The sequence below is a fragment of the Carassius carassius genome, chromosome 17 (assembly GCF_963082965.1).
Source record: "Carassius carassius chromosome 17, fCarCar2.1, whole genome shotgun sequence".
In the NCBI taxonomy this organism is placed as follows: domain Eukaryota; kingdom Metazoa; phylum Chordata; class Actinopteri; order Cypriniformes; family Cyprinidae; genus Carassius; species Carassius carassius.
The window spans coordinates 2336610-2358781 of NC_081771.1; the positions used below are offsets into that span (position 1 = coordinate 2336610).

The window sequence follows — 22172 nt, forward strand, 5'->3', positions numbered from 1 at the left end:
GAGCTGCTGCATTTTGCACTAACTGCAAGTGTGAGAGAAAGGCTTGGCTGACACCAACATAGAGAGCATTACAATAGTCTAAACTTGATGAAATAAAGACATGTATAAGCCTTTTAAAATAATTAAATGACAAAAAAGGCTTAACTTTAGATAAAAGCCTTAATTAACAAAAACTTGACCTGACTACTGAGTTTATCTGTTTGTCAAGTTTAAAATCTGTATCCATTATTACCCCCAGATTTTTAACAGTTGATTTAACATAGGGGACCCAAAGGGCCCAAATCAATGTTAAAGGTTTTATTAGTACAGTTTGGACCAAATATCAAGATTTCAGTCTTGCTCTCATTAAAATGTAAAAAATTGAAAGCCATCCAATCCTTAATGTCTTTAAGACAGTCAAAAAGAAGTTTTAAAGGAATGGCATTTTTCTGTTTCAGTGGCAGACAAATTAGTGTGTCATCTGCATAATAGTGAAATGAAGTGTCATATTTCCTGAGAATTGACCCTAATGGGAGCATATACAAGGAAAACAGCAGTGGACTGAGAATAGAGCCTTGAGGGACTCCAAATGGAAGGGGTGCTGATGGGGAAAGATGGTCACCAAGGCGGACAGAAAAAGTCCTGTCTGTTAAGTAGGACCTAAACCACTTCAGAGGAGTACCTTTAATTATTTTACAGTGAGGTGAGTTTCTGAACATCATTCAGTTATCCGACTTATTTTTTTTATTTTTTATTTATTTATAATTTTATTGACGATGTCCTTGAACAGAGATGGGACATATTTGAGTGTTTTTGGATGCTGTGTAGATGGACACACACACACTCACCATTTATCCTTTACTAACTGTGTGTCAGTAATTACTGACCACACACACATTCACACAATAAACTTTCTCTCTGAATATCACATTGGCTATTACTGATATTCGAAAGCCCTTGAAGCAAACAGCAAACACAGTGAAAGTGTGTGTTTATTGATGAAGAGGGTCATGATTTACAGTGGTGTTGATCACAGGTTTAATCTGCTCTGTTGCTTTTTCACAGTATGTGACTCATTAAGATTTTGCAATATATCATATAAAAATAACTGGATATTTACTTTTTCTGAAGTAAATGTGACTGGTGTTTGCTCATGCAAAACTCACAGCCATGAATCTAGCATTATGCATGGTTGCTAGGGTGTTATAAATAGTTGCTAAGATGTTCTGGCTAGTTATTAAGGTGTTCTGAATAGTCGCTGAGGTGATCTAAAATCTCTGTAATATTTTATGACTCTGCTCCCCTGTTTTATTTTCCAACAGGTCAAATGCGCGTCTAAAGACTCAGTAAAGTAACAGCACACAGCTGCATTGGTGTCTGGAGCAAAGAAGATTTGCAGTGTTCACAGACCTCTTGACCACTGACTTCCCATTTCCATAATTTGCTATCATAGGACAAGGGTTTTTAAAAATCATTTAATCGAGATTGCACTTAAAAAGAGCCGATTAAATCTTTAAGAGCTGAGCACAACATAAGATCTATTCAGACTGTATACATTTCAGTGAGTTCATATGATGTTATTGTTATGCATTAATATTATCCTGGTTTGGAAATCAAGTTTAATATTACATGATATTTCAAGGTTTTCCATGGATTCTCTCTCTGGTTATCAGAACAACAGTTGCATAATTGTTTTTACAGTAGAGTTTAGAACGTGTTATGTTTGATGAACAATGAAATGAAAACAGGAGCCTGATCAACAGAACAGATCTAATCAGATATTGACGATGTAATAAAAGACTGCTGTGTGTGTGTGTGTGTGTGTGTGTGTGTGTGTGTGTGTGTGTGTGTGTGTGTGTGTGTGTGTGTGTGTGTGTGTGTGTGTGTGTGTGTGTGTGTGTGTGTGTGTGTGTGTGTGTCTCGACAGGCTCCGCGGATGGGAACGCTGATGGGTGTCTACCTGCCCTGCCTGCAGAACATCCTGGGCGTGATTCTGTTTCTCAGGATGACCTGGATGGTGGGCATCGGCGGCGTCATTGAGTCCTTCATCATCGTGCTCATGTGCTGCTCCACGGTCAGTCACAAACCATGCAGCAGAAATCTGAGATTAAAATTAACTTAACTTTGATGAGAATGTCACGATTTGAAACATCTTTATGGTATTACAATTAAGGTTAATTTCAAGTTCAGGTTCAAGTTTTTGCCAATCATAATTAATATAGTAATTAGATATTTATTTGTATTAATATTTTGAATTAGCTTTTGTTTTTATAGTTTGAATGTAAATTTTGGTTTAATTTTTAGTAATGTGGCAATTTTTCATTTTTATTAGTTTTTGTCCCTAAAAAGTTTAATTTTTAAAGTGAATTTCTATTATCTATTTCTATTTCTGTTTCATTTTAAAAACTTAATTCATATGATATTAAATGTTGTGCATTTTATATATATATATATATATATATATATATATATATATATATAGATATATTTCTAAATAGTTTTAAGGTTTAATCAGTATTAGTTAGTAATTGTAGTTAGTCATTTTTTATTAATAGTAATATTTTATTTCAGTGTTTAGTACTTCAACTTATTTTGGAATTTTTGTTTGTTTGCATATTTCTTTATTTTCTAGTTTATCATCTAATATTTATATAATATTTCAGTTTTATGTGAATTATCAAACATTTCTAATAGTTTTAATTTTAGTTTGTTTTACAGTAACAACACTGCTTTTGATTCTGGGTTGTATTGTTCTTAGGTTTAGTGAGATCCACTTTATTTCTGAATATTTTCAGCCTTTATGAATCATTGCATTTACAGTGAATAATAAAGACATCATACTTCCACATGCACACAGCTGATGCAAGCATCTAATTTCCGTTGATTTTGAATTTGCATGTCCCAACATTTGCATGCCATCACATTCTCAAAGACCTGCTGACCTCCTGCTGCACGTATGTGACCCTGGAGCACAAAACCAGTCGTTTGGGTATATTTTTAGCAATAGGTGAAAAAACGTTGTATGGGTCAAAATTATAAATTTTTCTTTTATGCCAAAAATCATTAGGATATTCACTAAATATCATGTTTCATGAAGATATTTTGTATATTTCTTACCATAAATATATCAAAACCTGTCACTGAGCAAGCATGCACTTCAACACACATGCCCATTAATGTAATGTGTATGTTTTGCATTCGCAACCTAGATTCTCCAGCGCCCGTGTTAATAGAAGTGCTATTTTTATCATGAGCTCAGGAATCTCACTATTTTCTATTTCTTCATCTCTCTTTCACTCACTCTCATAAATACACATGGAATATTGAGTTTGGAATAGCATACTACAATACTACTCTCGTAGAGTGAGATGCATTCAAATAGCCAATATACACATGACTACTGTACACTGAGGTTCAATTACCTGCGGTTCTTAATGGAATATTTCACCCAAAAATAAAAAATTAGCTGAAAACGTATTCAGTCCATCCAAGGTGTAAATGAGTGTGTTTCTTCATGAGATTTGGAGAAATGTGTCATTGTATCACTTGCTCACCAATGGATCCTCTGCAGTGAATGGGTGCCGTAAGAATGTGAGTACAAACAGCTGCTAAAAACATCACAATAATCCACACCACTCCAGTACATCCACTAACATCTTGTGAAGCCAAAAGCTGTGTGTTTGTGAGAAAGAAATCCATCAAGACGTTTTTAACTTCACACCTTTGATTCCTATCCTTAATATTGCTTTCACCAGTGAAAAAGCAATCTCATCTGAATCAGGAGAGAAATATGCACAGATCACGCACTGTTTACTAGTGCAAACAGTCCAAAACCCAATTCTAAACAAATATTTGGGTGGATTTTGATGTGAGACACAACAGGAGATGGACTTTTTAATGGTGTTATTATGGAAAATGGTCTCCTATTTTGGCCAGAAGAGATGGTTTGAAGTTAAAAATGTCTTAATGATGAATTGTATTTCTTACAAACATGCATCTTTTGTCTTCACAATATGTTAACTGATGGACTGGAGTGGTGTGGATTACTTGTGGATTATTGTGATGTTTTTATCAGCTGTTTGGATTCTCATTCTGACGGCACCCAATCACTGCAGAAGATCCACTGGTGAGCAAGTGATGCATATATATATATATATTATTTAAAATGACTACTGAACACAATTTGCTGGATTAAACATGCAATGCAATACTGGTTTTACTGCCTATATAGTTACATAATGCATCTTGTTGAACATGCTATTTTAAGAAAATGGTTTAAGCGTACAGTATATGTTGTGCATTATGCAGTAATCCCATTAAAATGCACCCATTGCCTCTAATTTTCTCTTTGACTCATAAGAAATGTAAAGTATCTGTTGAGTGCACTTGTTTTCATCCCTATAAAGAACGCAGCATATCCACGTTTGGATCCATCAGAAACCACTCCAGCTGTTTGTAGAGAAGCTCGTGTCACTCTGGCGTGTTGTAGTTTAATCTGCTATAGATGCAGCCAAACAGAGATCTCAACAACACAACACATCCATTAATAAAATATCCGGATGCTTTCAGACAAAAACACAGCAGCTAAAAGCACATCATCTATATGTCGTCGTGCTACAGGTGATCGCTAAACAGAAATGCTGCTGGTTTTACGTCAGCATGCTGTTTTATCTGAGTACACAGTGTGTGCGTTAACATGCGTAGTGTTTTCTGATTATGTCTAATAAGCTGACAGCAGTTTAGCTGATGGAAACTGTATTAATGATGCTTATAGAATGTGCTCACTAAATGTGCATCAATTTCTCTACATCTGATGTCAAGAGTGGAGAAGAATATGTTTATTTCAGAATATTGCTAACACTATTATCTTGTGTCATTGAGTTTTTATTTTGATAGTATTAGCATTTTTACAGAACAGCCTGTAGAGTCAGTAGTCATTTAAGGCCATCTTTCTTTTCTTGTGTCTCTCTAGTTGCTCTAGTGACATTTTTAGCCTTGTTTTGAAGGATTGCATAGCCTCAAGTGTGTTTGGAGCACAGAATACAACAACAGCTGAATGAAAAAATAAAAAACAATATGGATCAGATATATATTATATAGATAATGCACTGCATTATTTAAGTGACAATTAAGCATGTTCCCTCCCGGTTTTCATTGTGTAAATTAGTCCTTTTGAGTATTAATACTGAATATGTAGGCCTCTCATTAGAGTATCATTATTTTGATTTTTATTGTGGTAATTGTTCAAAGGAAGCAAATTAATTGTCAGTGAATATGTGTTTTAATGAGCATCAATTTAATGCAGTGCGCTACAACAAATGAATAGTTCATTTGCAACAACAGATTTTTAAAAATCATGTTTTTTTTGTTTGTTTATTCATTGTGCATTCCCTTTAAAATCAGTCAAATTGCAGCTGAGATATTTTGATCAAAAAATAGCTAACTAACAATAAAAACATGATAGCATAATAATAAAAAGAAAAACATGATTTTTGAAAGCTAAAGAAAAAACCGTTATCTGTTTTTGCAAATAAAGTCTTCAAATACTAGCATGATGTATTTATACATTATAATTTAAATTATTTAATAAAAATTTGTATCATTTTACAGTAATTATAACAGTAATGAGGTGTAAATGGGCTACATTTTCATGAAAATATCACATTTAAAACATCTTAATGGTCTTCAAATTAGGTTTCATTTTTGTTTTGCAAAACATAATTAATAAAGTAATTAGTTTCTTTCTTTTTATAAATATTTTGAATTACTTTTCACTTTTATATTTTCAGTTTTTTATTTTAGTTAAATTTTTTGTCATTTTAATGTAATTTTTATTAGCTATTTCTTTTATTTCAGTTTACTGTTTAAACTTCCGATTTCATGTTTATTGTTATGTTTCCAATCTAGTGAATGTATGTATTTTATTCTATTTCATCTTTGTTTCAATTAACAAAATGTGTTTACTAACTTTAGTTAGTAATGCTTTTGCTACAAGGTTGCAGGTTTAGTATGATTAGTAGAAGGCGGCAACAAGCAGTTTAATTGACAGCAACATTAATTTAATGCATACATGAGGTTTTCTCATTTAAAACTCAAGCACATTATGTAAAAAGCCACAGCCTTTAGAGACACTCAAAGATAATGAAGACTTTACAGAATCCTTCAAATTGAGGTTATAGCGGCCTCAGAGATGTATCTGCAGAGGAACAGATGAAGATACAATTGATGTTTGCCTGATTCATCACAGTGACTTTGAAACCGTGTATGTGATTTATCTGGTCGTCCACACCATCAGCAGAATCAGCGACACCTCAACATCTGCCCGCACTTTCTGAATGAGCACACATATGCATCACAATTAGAAGTAGCGAGATGCTATCGATGACATCTGAAATTACCAGCTCATTGCCAGGTGCCCGTCGCTTGCTTTTCATCGCGTTCGGTCTCTCATGGCAACAGATGGAGAGGAGGAGAGAATGCTGATTCTTTCATGCATCACAGAGATGGAGACGCTCGCCACTGTATGACAGACTGAAGCCGTTAGAAATGCAGAAATGAATCATTAAAGGACACAAACAACAGCATTGATCCACTTTCAAATAGTCAGCAGGCAGAGAAATATTGACAGGCGGATGACAGACAGCGCTTTGGTTATTTATGGATCGTGACGGTCGTGAAATGATCAAAGTATTTGTGGGAATACATTATTGCATGAATATGAGTTCTGTATTCAGTGATGTAGATGTAATGAAATTAACACTAAACACCGAGACAGTGACTCTGGTCCAAAAGAGAATTGGCCAAATTATTAGGCAGGCAACACAATCCCAAAATGCATTGCTCAAGCTCCAAAAAATGGCAGCCATAATGAGAGAAATGTTTATTGTGCATACATTTACAGCCGTTATGAGGTTCCACACTCAGACCGGTGTGTGAAAGGAAGATGCACTTCTCCATCTTCATTCTGCACTTCTGTTTTCTGAGCTCAGCTGTATTTAATTCATTTTCTGATGTGTCATTTGATCATGTAAATTGATCCTCTCGAGAGGCCCAGTGAGGAGACACATACATGAATTAAGATACTTGCTGACAAATAAATAAAGTTTGTGTACCGTTTTATATACATTTTTTTATTTTATTTTAGGGAATTAAGTGCTTTCATTCAGCAAAGATGCATTAAATTAAATTGCAGTAAAAATTGTATTGCAGTTTTCACAAAAATATGAATACAATAAATAAACATGAAAAATTCAAAATTTGTAAAGCTGTTCAGCCGACATGTATGCTGTGCAAATCCAGTGATGGTGAAGTGTTATTAGTTTATTGTTATAGTTAATTGCAGCCTGACTTGAATGCAGTGCTAAATGTATTAAATATTTATTTTTAAAGAGAATGGGCTTCATTTATGAAAAAAGCAGAACAAAATCCTGACTGAAATGTAGATTGTTTGTTTAACATTGTTATGTAAATTACTGCTTTTCACTGAATCGAGTGATTTATACAGAAGTTTGTCCTTCTCTTATATGAACACTTGTTCTTTAGCATGAATGAAAATAATACTGCAGAATTAAAAAATAACTCTGTGTCATGAATCCTTCAGTAAATGTCAGCTACACAATATGTAATCTGTCAGAAAATGGGCCATTTATTCATTCACAATTGTTTCTCTAAACCTTTGGGTTGGTTGTCATAGTATCTGTCTCATATTATTGGCTCATGCTGCTGAAGCCAGATGGTGTGATTGGCCGGGAAAACTAGTTCAAGCAGCCGGTGCCCTTCATCGTCCAATCAGAGGCTGCAGCCAGCATGTGCTTAGCATATGGAGTTCTGTGATGATATGTACAGCGTTTCTGAGTTGCCTTTGGATGTGTGTGTGTGTGTGTGTGTGTGTGTGTGTGTGAGTGTGTGTGTGTGTGTGTGTGTATGTGTGTGTGTGTGTGTGTGTGTGTGTGTGTGTGTGTGTGTGTGTGTGCGTGCGTGCGTGCGTGTGTGTGTGTGCGTGCGCGCGTGTGTGTGGAAATGGACCAGATTTCACATGAGTCTCGGTTATACTATACACTTAGTCTCAATTAGTGTCTTATCAAACCCATCTGAGAGAGAAAACTGCTGATCAAAGCCTAATGAACTAAAACACTTGAATCCTCTCAGAATGTATTGTTCAAAGATTGGTTTTTCATAGCTCATGGACTTTGTCTCAGATGTTTCTCCTGAGATTACTGGGGTGTTATTCTCAGGAGAAACATCTGAGAAGGAGACTTCAGAAGAAGTCCCTTTTAAGTTTTTGGGTAGGAGAAATAATTGGCTTGAAAATTATTTTGATTTGCACAGTTGTGTATTCATGTGAATCCGTCTGTCACGTCTCTCTGACAGTGACGTATGTGTTCACAATCAGCCACGAGATGTCTTGTGTGTTACAGTGATTTTAACACGGTTTAAAGGGTGTTTTTAAGCAAATAATGAGAAACATGAAAAAAAAGACCTAGAAATATAGAGTAGAATCTTTCTCTCTTTTTCTTTTGATCGAAACACATATTTGTTTCTGTCTGTATGTTGCATGTCACATTCAAAAGAAGCATCAGTCTTGACAACTCGCTCCCTTTCCTCCAAAATAAATGCATTTGCATTTCTGGAGACAGTTCAGTGCTGATTTAAAGACGGCTTTAATCTCCAGGACGTTTTACAATTGCTTTGGCTCAGTGCAGCAATATAAAGAGACATCTCAGAGAAGGTTTCAAAAGAGATCTGATTTATTCTGGTACTTTCAGTTCTACTAAATTGCTTTAATCAAGGCAATCTGACACAGCTATAGATCTGCTTTCACAATCTCCTGCTTTGCTGTTTAAAAGATGATCTATCTATCTGTCTATCTGCCTGTCTGTCTGTCTGTCTGTCTATCTGTCTGTCTGTCTATTTATCTGTCTATCTTTTGCCAAAGTAGTGAAACCTACACTTCTGTAGGTAAACCAGATGTTGATTCTTAGTTCATTTAGTGAAGTATTTATCAGACTGACTCAAACTAAACTGTTACAGCTTTTTCCTTTTTTTTCTTCTTTTTTTACTATTGAGAACAAAACAATAGTAATTTTATTTTCTTGCCATTATTTTGTATACAAACTCAAAAATCATGATGTCCTGTCGATATTCTAGAAACATATTGACATTTTTGTTGTTAGTTAGTTGCTGTTGTTAGAAATTGAAGTATCATCCTGGCATTAATATATATCTAATGCATTTCAAATGTGCTTATTCACCTAATCCTTGTTTATTTTTCTTTCCTTCGGTGTGTTTTCTTCCAGACGATGCTCACTGCCATCTCCATGAGTGCCATTGCCACGAACGGCGTCGTGCCAGGTAAGAATGCCTTAACATGTGCATGTGGGTCGTCTTGGCAACAGGAAGCGGTCACCGTAGAAACAACAACTCCGAGCAATGAGCAGACAGCAATATCCTCAAAGCTGTATTTATGTATTCATAATTGGCTGAGAGTGTCCTGTCCTAATGAAAACCATAATCTCATCTCCTGATTGGAGGAGAGCAGAGGTGAGGTGAAATTGACAGGTTCGGTTCCCCGTCCGTTGTTCATCAGCAATAAGCTGCTATTATCTCTATAATGCTAAAAGCCTTTCTCTATAAGCATGCTTAATATTTTCCAAGAAACAGGAGGTTGTAATTGTGGGTTGTATTGTGCTATTTTTATGAGCCGTCAACATCAGAATGCTTCGTTAGTATCCCAGCAGATCGTCACTTCTTCAAAGGCAAGCTTCCTAAAATGGTTTTCTGTTTGCATCAACAGCTGGAGGCTCCTATTACATGATCTCTCGCTCTCTGGGCCCTGAGTTTGGTGGAGCTGTAGGCATCTGCTTCTACTTGGGCACCACCTTTGCTGGAGCCATGTACATCCTGGGCTGCATCGAGATCCTGCTGGTGAGATCAACAACTTGCGTTCAATGTGTGTTGAATCACCGACTTAGTCACTAAGATACATTTTTCAATTCTAAGGCCACTTTTTCTCTTTGCACAGCTCTCATAAGCAAGTTTTAGCTTGGCACAGCAGTACATGTCATTAAAAATGCACTTAGTACCAAAACACTTCATGCATGTCTCAATTCAAGTCAGGTTGAGGGTTGTCACCCAACAAATGTACTTTGCAAAATAATGACCTACTGTACAAGAAGTAGAATTACACATTGTTTTCTTTTGCAAAATGTATACAAGTGTAAGAAATCACTGCAGAATCTGTGACGTGGTTCAGGCTTGCACTACAGTACATAATTATTCTTAGGTTTCTTTCTTGTGTAGATGAAATGCAAGACTTAATCCAAATGAAAAAACAACTTTGAATGTTCACACTGCATTTTTTTTGTAAAATGAATGCACGATGTGTTCAGGAGCACCATGAAATAAAGTGTACGTGAAGCATCATATAGAGTAGCCCTCTAGCATAGCTGTCAAATCTAATTCATTCTTCTGCATATTAAAATACAATACAATTCAAGTGAATGGAAACCAAAACTAACTATCGGTTTAACAGGAACACATTTCTGGTTTGGTCATGATGAAAGGGTACTTGAACCTGAAAAAGGGTTCAGATTTTAAAATCTTGCATGGCTTCAGAAAACATTTTAATATAAAACATAAGTTGTATGGACTACTATGATGCTTTTTGTCTTTTTGAGATCTAGCCGGTGCACTGGTCACTGTATTATTTTGTGGTGCATGGGCATTCAGCTAAACCTTTTTATTTTTAAGTCTAAATATGGATTTGGAATGACATGAAGCTGAAGTGAAATAATTTTATCAAAAGACTTTTGGTCTTTAAATGCACACACACAACATCACTGGCAGCAAAGGACCCGTTCTAAACTGCCTTTAAAAATCAACTACATCAAGACATCACAGTAGTCAGGATGTTACGCAAAAACACTGAAATCATGTGTCTACATGCATTTTTTTAAAAGTTGATTTAATTTCTTCTTGTTCATCTTTCATTTTATCTCTCTCTCTCACGTCCTGCCTTCCTCACTCATCTTAGAGCAAGTAATTAAGTAATTATGCAGACTCTGCGTTTAATTGCGGCGCTGATTAGTGCTAGCGTGTGTTTTAACACTCGTGTTCTCACTGATCATGTATTTCATATTGCATTGCTTCGGGGGCTTTAGTGTGTCAGACTTCTGGGTTAATTCTGTCTTCTGGGGGAACATAGGCTTAGCTCCCGTTGTCCATGCAAAATCTTCCCCACACTCAGAGATCTGCAGGTCCGAGACATGGTGATTTGAGCGAGAATTTTAGCCAGCCTACGGTTCAGAAGGACACTAAGACGTCTATTTAAAGCGAGCCGTCACTTTGAGATTAAAGCCGTATTGTGTAACCCAGCAGATATTATAAAAATGAACAGGTCACCATAGCGACTAGCTAATCATCTGTGTGTGTTTCAGCAATTGAAAAGCACTTATTCGCTTCCCACATGCAGATCACACAGTCTGTGAAAAGCACTGAATCCTGAGAGAAGACTGGTTGATGAAAAAAATAATAATAATAATGATAAATATGTAAATATTTGAACTTTTTTTAAATATATATTTATTTTTAAAAAAGTAATAATATTATACAATATTTATTTAACTGCAAAAATGGGTGAATCTAATGAATCTAATCCCGATCATGTGAATATGTTTTAATTAATTTTTAGGAACTTTTTTCTTTTCTTTTTTTGCATATTTGAATTTAGAGATTTTTTAGATTAGATGTTTTTATTTTATTATTTTATTATGTATGGATAAGAAAATTATTTATTCTTTTCAGAAAATGAATACAGCAATATTTCAAAGAAAGGGCAATAGGAAGAGTTGTGTGATATGATGACAATGAGGATGTTATCCTTCGGTGACCATAACAATGTGTGTGTGTGTGTGTGTGTTTGTGTGTGTGTGCATGTGAATATGTGTGTGTTATGGCAGATCAAGACTGGATGCATCAATTATTAATAGAAATAGGCATTTAAACTGAAAAGATCATCATAATTTAATAGAAAAACTACTTTTTTGCCATTTCCCATTGTGGTACAACTGCTGACAAATGGCAACGTTTTCCTAAATAAACCTTTTTTTTATTTTCTTTTTTTTAATTTTTGTATAATTGAACCTATTTCATGTAATAAAAAAATATTTCATGATAAGAACATAATGCATATCATAGATGGTTATGCATATTTTGATGAGATGAGAAGCTTTTTTATAAAGTGGAATATAACAATATAACATTGTTTTTTGTAGTGAATTAGGACCCAGACATAATCTTGACAGACTGCATAAGATTCCCAATAATTTCTCACTTTCATCCTTCTTATAATGGGGGAAAATATGCAACAGTTTAATGAATGATGCAATGTATTGTGCTTAAAGCGGTAAGCGTATGCACCCAAAAGTGTATGGCATTGAATATAATTTAGGTCAGGTCTCTAATAAGAACTAATGGCAGTCCATTTGCAGTATTAATACCACGCTTGACTAGTTCAATTAGCACTTCTAGAACTGAACTCACACTAGTCTGTTTTACTCCCTATGTCACTCTGAATCTCACTCATCTCTCATTATTTTATCCCTCTTTGTCTGTTTGCTATTCTTTGGCTTTTTTTGTAATTTTATGCTTATTTTTAGATTCTCCCTGTTTGTTTGATGAGGTTTGTTTTTATCATTTGTACAAATTTGTTCTGATATTCTGACCTTTAACACTCCCCCATTATATTTGACTGTTCAGATTTTGTTATAAACAAGTAAATAATACAAAACAATAAAACAATTACCTTTTAAGTCTCCGTAAGCAAGTTTGTTAGAAAAATTAACGCCAAACATAGTCCATTTGGGTATTGTTTGGATTGAAATGATGATCTGAATCAGTTTTTGTCAGAAAAGCACAGTTACAGTCTATAAACATGAAAGACTAAGTCCTTAAAGTCTGAGGAAAATTATTTTATCACAGAATATTGATTGGCAGACCTAAATATTTTTGTTCTTTTTGATTCCCTTTTATCCTTTGATCCTCCTTCCACTTTATTTTCTCCTCCTATCTCAGGTGTACATCGTACCACAAGCGGCTGTTTTTAAGATGGAGGGTCTGGAGGGAGCTGAGGCCGAAGCAGCCATGCTGAACAACATGCGTGTTTACGGCACACTGGTGCTCAGCTTCATGGCCATTGTGGTGTTTGTAGGAGTAAAGTATGTGAACAAGCTGGCTCTGCTCTTCCTCGCCTGTGTCATCTGCTCGATCCTCGCCGTCTATGCTGGAGTGATCAAAACCGCCTTCGAGCCTCCGATCTTCCCGTATGTGCCTCAAATTTTACAATGACATATATCAGATATATCTAATGGGGGTCGACCAAGTATTGGCCTGGCCGATTATCGGCACCGATATTAGGAAGTTTTATGGTTATCGGTATCTGTCATTTTCTAAACTGATTTGCAGATAAAATTTAATAGCATATCAAGAACATTATTGCCAGAGCCTTTGTTATTCTTAATTTTGACATTATTTATCATTTTTACACCAGGCAAAATATCGGTTCAAAATATCGTTTGTCAGTAGGGCTGCACAATGGAATAAAAACAAGTCATTAAATGTATTTTGTGGGACAAAAGGTTCTTAAATGCTTCTCACGTTGCTTTTTTCAAATGCACGTTATAAGTGACACAAATTTGCCATGTAAAGGCTTGATGGAATACAGAAACAGGTTCAGATGGAAGAGCATTTACTACACAGAGCTTTAGTTCATTGACAAGTTACGTAAACTGATTTACATTTACATTACATTAACTTTTATGCATTTAGCACACACTTTTATCCAAAGCGACTTACAGCGCATTCAGGATATACTTTTTTTTTCTTTTCTTTTTTTATATATATAAAAAATATATATATATATTGTTTTTTTATATATTTTTTATATATGTGTTCCCTGGGATATGAACCTTTGACCTTTTGCTGTGTTAACACAGTGCTCTACCACTGAGCCACAGGAACATCCTCCGAATTATGCTTTCATAATCACAGAAAGAATTCATTGATTTCATAATTGCACAAATAAAGCAGTGTATAATTATGAAAACACCTTTGCGTAGCTTGTCAGTAAACTACAACTTCATTGTTCATTTCAAGCTACAGCTGTATCCCTTCTAGCCACAACCCTGGAAAGACATGCCTTACCTTTCTTCTGTGGAGCATATTTGGAGTTTCAGTGTGAGAGCGCCCTCTGGCTTTTGGATGGAGATTTACTACTGATCACAGAACCGTGCTTCTCTGAAAGATATGACAATCGCATTCGATTAATCATGCAGCCCTAGCCATCTACTTGACCTGTAATATTTCACATTGTCCCTGAAAAAAAACATATCGCTTGACCCCTAATATCTAATTGAAGCAGTTTTTTGTCCTTTAAAATGATTTCCTATGAAATAATTTCCACAGAGTGTGTGTGCTGGGAAACCGGACTCTGGTTTGGAAAGGCTTTGATGTGTGTGCGAAGGTCATCGAGACAGAAAACGCCACGGTCACCACCAAACTCTGGCGGATCTTCTGCGACTCTGAGTTCCTGAATGCCACCTGCGACAGCTATTTCGCCAACAACAACATCACAGAAATACAGGGAATCCCCGGAGTAATGAGTGGCATACTGCGCGGTAAATACAGCCATATCATAAACATGCTTTTGGTGTTAATAAGATGTTTTTTTGTTTTTTAAAAATAAATAAATGAACACTTATGCCACAAGAATGCATTGCAAATAGATTAAAAGTGACATTTATAATGTTACAAATGAAAATTTAAATAAATGCTGTTTTTTTTCAGTGCTGTTTTAAATATTCACAATTAAAAATATTTCTTGAGCCACAGATCAGCATATTAGAATGATTTCTGAAGGAAACTTTGCTTTGATCGACAGAAATACAAACATTTTAAAATGTTTCCAAATAGAGAATAGTTATTTTAAATGATAAGAATATTTCACAGCATTGCTGGTTTTAATGCAGCCATACTTTAATGATGAGCCAGAGACGTTCGGATCCAAATGCAGCACTTTATTAAAGAATGGTCAAACAGGCGGAAATCAGGAATGGCGTCAGGGATAACCAGAGTCGAAACCAGAAACAAGCAGAGATCGGGACAGGCGGCAGAGAATCAGAGTAATCAGTCCAAAGATCAAACACGGGAATGACAAACACAGGGAAAACCGCTCGGAAATGTTAGCCAGGCTAAACAAGACTTCGCAGTGAGTGAGAGTGATTGTGCTGCTTTTATGTGTGTGTAAATGAGGTGCAGGTGTGGCAAGGTGATTGTGATGCAGTGACTCATGGGGAATGTAGTTCGGGTGTGGTGCAACAGTATGAGAGGTGCTAGTGTCCAAGTGACATCTGGTGGTTGATGGGTGGAATGGTCCTGAGTGGAGTGCCCTCTACTGAAGTTCATGGGCACTCCATCTAATGATCGTGACATACAACAAAAATTCATATTTTCAAATTATTTAGTATTTTTTGAATATATATATATATATATATATATATATATATATATATATATATATATATATATATATATATATATATATATATATAAATATTTATATACATATATATATATGCTAAAAATATATTTGGTCATTTTGTATTTTGTCAAAAATATATTAATAAATGTATTTTTTAAAAGCATTTAAGCATATATTTTGCCCTCCATATATTTCAGTCCTAGAAAACACATATGTCTTTTAGTTGCCTATAACACGTATGAACATATAACACATTTGAATAAAAATAGACCATGAGTAGAGCCAAACGAAGACTACTGTAAGACTATGTATTTTTTTTACCCCTAAAATAAATAGAAAAATATTTTGGTTTATGAAATTTTCAATTTCAAAAATATATTTAATTGAGCTTCACTGTTTACATCATATATTTAGCATATATATATATTCTGGCTTGAAAAAAAAACATATATATATATATTGGATGATGAGACTTCTTTCACAAACAATACAAATCTTACTGACCCCAAACTTTTGAATGCTAGTGAACCAACAGAAGATATTTACTCCTGTATCATGATATTAAAATAAAGTAATTTTTTTCAAATTCAAACTTTTCCTCTGTGTCTGCTTACCGTTACTTTTAATATTTCTCATATTTAATGTAAAAGAGCTAAACAAGCCTCTAACACTGATGATAAATAAATGTACACTTTGCTCATATTCTCTCCCTTTGTTTCCCTGTTTCTCTCTTCTAGAGAATCTCTTTGGGAATTATATGGATAAGGGTTCTTTCATTGAGAAAGTGGGATTATCCGCCAAAGTCGAACCTGATTCCATACCGACCAACACCAACCGTTATGTGCTTGCAGACATCACCAGCTTCTTCACCATGCTGGTGGGCATCTACTTCCCCTCTGTGACAGGTAGAGTATTCTCCTGACAGCCCTGATCTCATCCATCATTTATGATTATGAAAAATTACCTTGTGGGACAGATGTACAAGAATATTCTACGCTCTTGAAATAAAGGGGGCTTTTCATAGCGATTTCACAAAAGAACCATTTTCCTGAAGAAACTTCCTTTTTAGAACCATTTTTAAAAACCTTTTTTCGACAATATTTCTTTTTGCAATGGAAAGGTTTAATGAATGTTTTAATGGAACTTTAGATGCCAATAATGAATGTTTCTTTTTAAAAGTTTATTAAAATCTTTAGAAGACAAGTTATCAAAGCTATGAAATAGCCCAAGTGGAAGTACAGGAATGATGTTAGTTAGCAAACATTGTAGCCTTTCTATGATCTGTCTTGTTTTGAACAGGTATCATGGCTGGATCAAACCGATCCGGTGATTTGCAGGATGCCCAGAAGTCCATTCCCATCGGCACCATCCTGGCCATCACCACCACCTCCATCATATGTATCCTCTCATAGAGAAACACACACAGTCTGATACAACACCCTCCTGCGATACAGTTTATGATATTAGTGATCAATTATCACAAAATCAGTTTGTTAAAAGTCTCTGGCAGTATTCAGCTTATTAAAAACGAATCCTGTGTGGTTGTTGGTAAGTTTTTGAAGTAATTCATTGGAAGGAACTGTCCAAATTAACCGATTCACTAAAATGAGTCAGTCTTCTCAATTCTTATATACAGTATGTAAGCCTAGTAGTCACTCTGTGGAGAAGCTAAAAGCAAAAAACAGTGTTCTTTAACTGAAGTATTTAGACATGTCCAGCGTGATTCTGTTTGGTTCCTGCATCGAGGGAACAGTGCTGAGAGATAAGTATGTCATGTATTTAAAATGTCTCTTGTCACATGATGAAAAGTTTAGGGTTTGTGAGATTATCAGTGTGTTTAAAAAGGAGTTTCTTATTCTCACCAAGGCTGCATTTTGTTTGAGCAAAAATGCAATAAAAACTGTGAAATATTGTTACAGTTAAAAGTAACTGTTTTAACTTGAATATATTTTAACCCTTTAATTGCCCCCCCTTCCCGTATATTGGACGCCTACATTTACTTCACTATATTACAATTAAATCTAATCTAATCTAGACAAACTAAGACTCCCAAATATATATTTTAGCAATATTTTTTGTTAAAAAGTATGTAGGAAAGTAATAGATTCATTTATGACAAATGTGCACCCTCAAAAATCTACATTATAACAGGAGTTCTGACCTTTGTTTAAAAAAAAGACATCTTCATTGCATTTTCTCTATCACATTTTAGAAATCACCAGAAATTATATATCAACTGAAAACTTAAAATCTCAAAATTCATCCTTTAAAACCCATTTTAAAATCAGACATTGCATTACCATGTAAATGGTACATCAATATCATGTTACAAAACGTTTTCATTCATGAATTATACAAATTTAAGTTTGGATTGTGCACTATAAAGTCTATGTCCAAAAATGTGAGTGACACTTATTAAAATGTAATTTATTCCTGTGTTCAAACCTGAATTTTCTGCATCATTCCTTAAGTCTTCAGTGTCACATGATCCTTCAGAAATCATTCTAATATACTGATTCACTGCTCAAGAAACATTTCTGATTATTATCAATGTTGAAAACAGTTTTGCTGCCTAATATTTTTCTGGAAACTGTGATATACTTTTATTTTTAAATGAACAGAAAGTTCAAAAAACAGCATTTATTTGTAATAGAAATCGTTTGTATTGTCTTTACTGTCATTTGATCAATTAAATGCATCCTTTGCTGAATAAAACCCCAAACTATTGAGCAGTTCAATAGTTATTTTTGTATGTTTGTGTGTTTCAGGTTTGGTGAGGCGGTCAGGGGGAATCTGGTGATCGGGACACTGGCATGGCCTTCACCTTGGGTCATCGTCATCGGTTCTTTCTTCTCCACCTGCGGTGCAGGGCTTCAGAGTTTGACAGGTGCTCCGCGTCTCCTGCAGGCCATTGCTCGAGACGGCGTCGTGCCGTTCCTCAGGGTGAGCGTGCACACATGATGTTTAGTGTTTAGCCTTTGCCTTTCAGCATAAAGTTAGATTCACATTGCAGCTAACTCTGGCCAAGAGCTGCCAGCACTGACCTTGTTTTTAGCTATTCATGGGCATTAATGTGTGTGTATGTGTGTGTGTGTGTGTGTGTTTCAGGTGTTTGGTCATGGAAAAGCAAACGGGGAGCCCACCTGGGCTTTGCTCCTGACCGCATGCATCTGTGAGAGTGGAATTCTCATCGCTTCTCTGGATAACGTCGCTCCGATTCTCTCCATGTAAGAGATGATACGGATATACAACGGCCTCAGAGAGTGTTTGCACATTTATATCACACATAAAAATTACTGAATGGCATTGCTTTAGATAATACAGTTTATAAATTAAGTAGCATTCCCAAGTTGTTGTTGTTATCTGAAATGAAAACTATTCAAAAATGTTTTTGTCAGCTGAAGTAAAGCTAATATAAAATATAAATATAAAATATTACATGAAAACCAAAACTTAATTATAAATTAGAAATGTTGGCATGTCAGATTACTGGGAAAAAAAATATGTTGAAGGATTAAAATGACTAAAAATAAGACAAAAATAAAATAAATTAAAGATAAATCGAAATACTTCAAAAAGACACACACATAACAAAATAACTGAAACGTAATAAACTAAAATTCAAATGAAAACAGTTAATATAAATATTAATTAACTATTAATGTAATTATGTTATATAAAATTTTATTTTTATTATATTATAATAGACATATTTATATTTATATATTATATAAACAAAGTATATTTAACAAAATTATTAAAAAAAACAATTAATAGAAAGTGGAAAATATGAAAATAAAAGCTAATTTTATATAGTATTCAATATTATTTAAATAATACTTAAATAACAATGTTTAATTTAAATTAAATTCGATTTTTAGTAGTTCAAGGTTTAGTTTTAGTAAAAATTATTAATGTATTAACTATCAACATGATCCACTAAACAAAAAACTTAAAATACTGTCTTCGTTTAGCTTGAAAACTGTGTTTGGGTCATTTTGGTTTTCAATAAATGCTATTTAATTCTATATTGTTGTACTATTATTGTTGTACATTTTAAGTGTAGTTTAAGGGTTAAAACATTTGAGCCATAATCCTGGGTTTTTCTCAACATTGTCGTGTTTGCTTCTCTCGTGGGGCTGCAGGTTTTTCCTCATGTGTTACATGTTTGTGAATCTGGCCTGTGCTGTTCAGACTCTGCTCAGAACGCCCAACTGGAGACCGCGATTCAAGTTCTACCACTGGTGAGCTCCAGAAAACCATGTCTTGCCGTTTGCTGTGGCTTCAGTCATATTTGTACACTAACGTTTCCCTTCCTGTTTTCCAACAGGACTCTATCCTTCCTTGGCATGAGCCTCTGTCTCTCGCTCATGTTCATCTGTTCTTGGTATTACGCCATCGTTGCAATGGGAATCGCCGGCTGTATCTACAAGTATATCGAGTTCCGAGGGTAAGAAGTGGATTGTGACCCGGAGTCAGGAGAGACCAAGAGATGGATTAGAAATGAGTTTCAGGCGTTTGACCTGTCAGGATTTTGAGATCCCTTGTAATCCGGCCAGCCAAGAACAGCTGAAATCTGCTCCAGGATTTGATTAGTTTAGTGCTTTTCCTTTGGAAACACTTCCAGAGTCAAAGCGAACAGTGACCCGCATCCGTCGCCGGAAATAAAAGACAAGGAAAAAATTGGCGGCAGGATTATGGATCTGAGGCTGTGTGTGGATGTGAATTCTTACTGCATACTGCACCGTACATACTGCACACTTACCAACAGAAGCAATATTAATAGCAGTATGCATATGTCATCCTCATCATTTTATACAAATCTGACTCAAAATGCAAGGTCAAATTATGTGCATTGCATTGTGGGATACAGTACCTAGTGCATGTACTAGTCCATCAAGGTTTTGCACGCAAGCCAAAAAATTGAATGCAAAATAATAGAAACATACACTGCACTAACAGAAAAACACAAGATACTCTATTAATTTTAACCAATTAAAATATCGGTTATTGGTGGATCGTAATACACACAAATGTTGTATTAGAGTTGCTTGTTAATGGAGTTTCATTGTTAATGTTCCCAAAATCAGCCAGTGATCTAAAATAATGTACGCGTCAGATCAGACTTGTTGTTATTTATGGTATTTCATACTCCCATGATTACTTCATTTATATGGCAGTATGCTTTAAAGTCGGGGAAAATGAATAGGACATTGATTAATTTCCTCTGTAGATGTGTATCAGCAGTTAGAGCACACATCTCTTACTTCATGCAATTATTTACGTGAATTATTTGGTTTTATTTAAAACACAGAAGCATGCTGACTTAGCATGGATTTTGACAGCTCTAATAATAAGTAATAAATAATGTCACATTCAGCCAATGTAAGCCTATGTATATATACAAGATGTGAAAAAGATGTGTGTGTGTCTGTGCTGACAGGGCAGAAAAGGAATGGGGTGATGGAATAAGAGGTCTGTCTCTCAGCGCGGCCCGCTTCGCCCTCATGAGGTTGGAAGAGGGACCACCGCACACCAAGAACTGGAGGTAAAAAAAAGTATAAATCAGTTATATAAATTATAATAATACTATTATATAAATGCTGTATGCACAATTGTATCATTTATATATGTTTATTAATAGTTTTTTCATCAATAGATATAGGCTGTAATAAAAGAAAACAAAATAAAAATACTAAATGAAAAGCTAAACTTAAATAAAAAAAACTTAAATGGAAATGTTTCCTTGTTAGCTAACTGGAATAAAATATGTTGAAGAATATGTTGGACTAAAATGAAAAAAAAAATTACATTAAATTAAATGATAGCCTGAATGCACTGTAAGTCGTTTAACAGGTCTAAATTTTCTCCTATAATGCCTGATGAGCTTAGAGAACACCTGAAAAGAGATTAGAGACCATTCCTTCATCCAGAATCACTCCAGACCCTTCAGATTCCCAGCTTCTGCTCTTCAGTTCACTCCTCTCATTTTCTATAGGGTTCAGGTCAGAGGACAGAATGGCTATAGCAGAAGCTTGGTTTTGAGCTCAGTGATCCATTTCTGTGTTGTTTTTGAGGTTTGTGTTTGGATTATGGTACGGTTGGAAGATCCAAACATGGTCCATTATAAGATTTGTATCAGAGTCAGTCACTTTTTGATTTTTTATCTGTTGGTATTTGATAGAATCAAAGAAGCCATGTGTCTACTCAAACTCTCAAACTCTCCTTCTCACCATGCATTAGGATGATATATTATCCAAGTTTTGATTTTTTTTTTGAATTTTTTTTTTATAAAAGATCCAAAGGATTAACAATGCAGATCAATTTTCACAGCCTTCTTTGATCATATTTACCAAGGGTGTCCATATTTTTGGGCATGACTGTACATATATATTTAAACTGGATTTGAAAAGTTTCGTATTTATGTTACTTGTCTTATTGCGCAAATTCTGACTGCTTTTCTCTCCTGCTCTTCTTTATACTCAGACCTCAGATATTAGTCCTGGTCAGCATGGATTCTGAGCTGAATGTGGAGCAGCCGCGTTTGCTGTCTCTGACCAATCAGCTGAAAGCTGGGAAGGGTCTGACCATCGTGGGCACAGCGCTGGAGGGAACCTACCTGGAAAACTATCCTCAAGGACAGCAGGCCGAACAGGTA

General features: G+C 35.0%; 1 protein-coding gene across 2 annotated transcripts in view; it reads left to right on the forward strand.

Moving 5' to 3' along the window:
• slc12a5a (solute carrier family 12 member 5a) overlaps positions 1 to 22172 on the forward strand; it is a 135433-nt gene that overhangs the window by 106354 nt on the left and 6907 nt on the right. For both annotated transcript variants that reach the window (XM_059570385.1, XM_059570384.1), the window contains exons 4-17: positions 1907 to 2053; positions 9276 to 9330; positions 9773 to 9903; positions 13051 to 13298; positions 14440 to 14651; positions 16252 to 16419; positions 16814 to 16912; positions 17223 to 17280; positions 18283 to 18457; positions 18623 to 18741; positions 19660 to 19758; positions 19845 to 19964; positions 20958 to 21062; positions 22001 to 22169. In XM_059570385.1, coding sequence (XP_059426368.1) covers positions 1907 to 2053; positions 9276 to 9330; positions 9773 to 9903; positions 13051 to 13298; positions 14440 to 14651; positions 16252 to 16419; positions 16814 to 16912; positions 17223 to 17280; positions 18283 to 18457; positions 18623 to 18741; positions 19660 to 19758; positions 19845 to 19964; positions 20958 to 21062; positions 22001 to 22169 — 1905 coding nt within the window. The remainder of the gene's footprint in view (positions 1 to 1906; positions 2054 to 9275; positions 9331 to 9772; positions 9904 to 13050; positions 13299 to 14439; positions 14652 to 16251; positions 16420 to 16813; positions 16913 to 17222; positions 17281 to 18282; positions 18458 to 18622; positions 18742 to 19659; positions 19759 to 19844; positions 19965 to 20957; positions 21063 to 22000; positions 22170 to 22172) is intronic.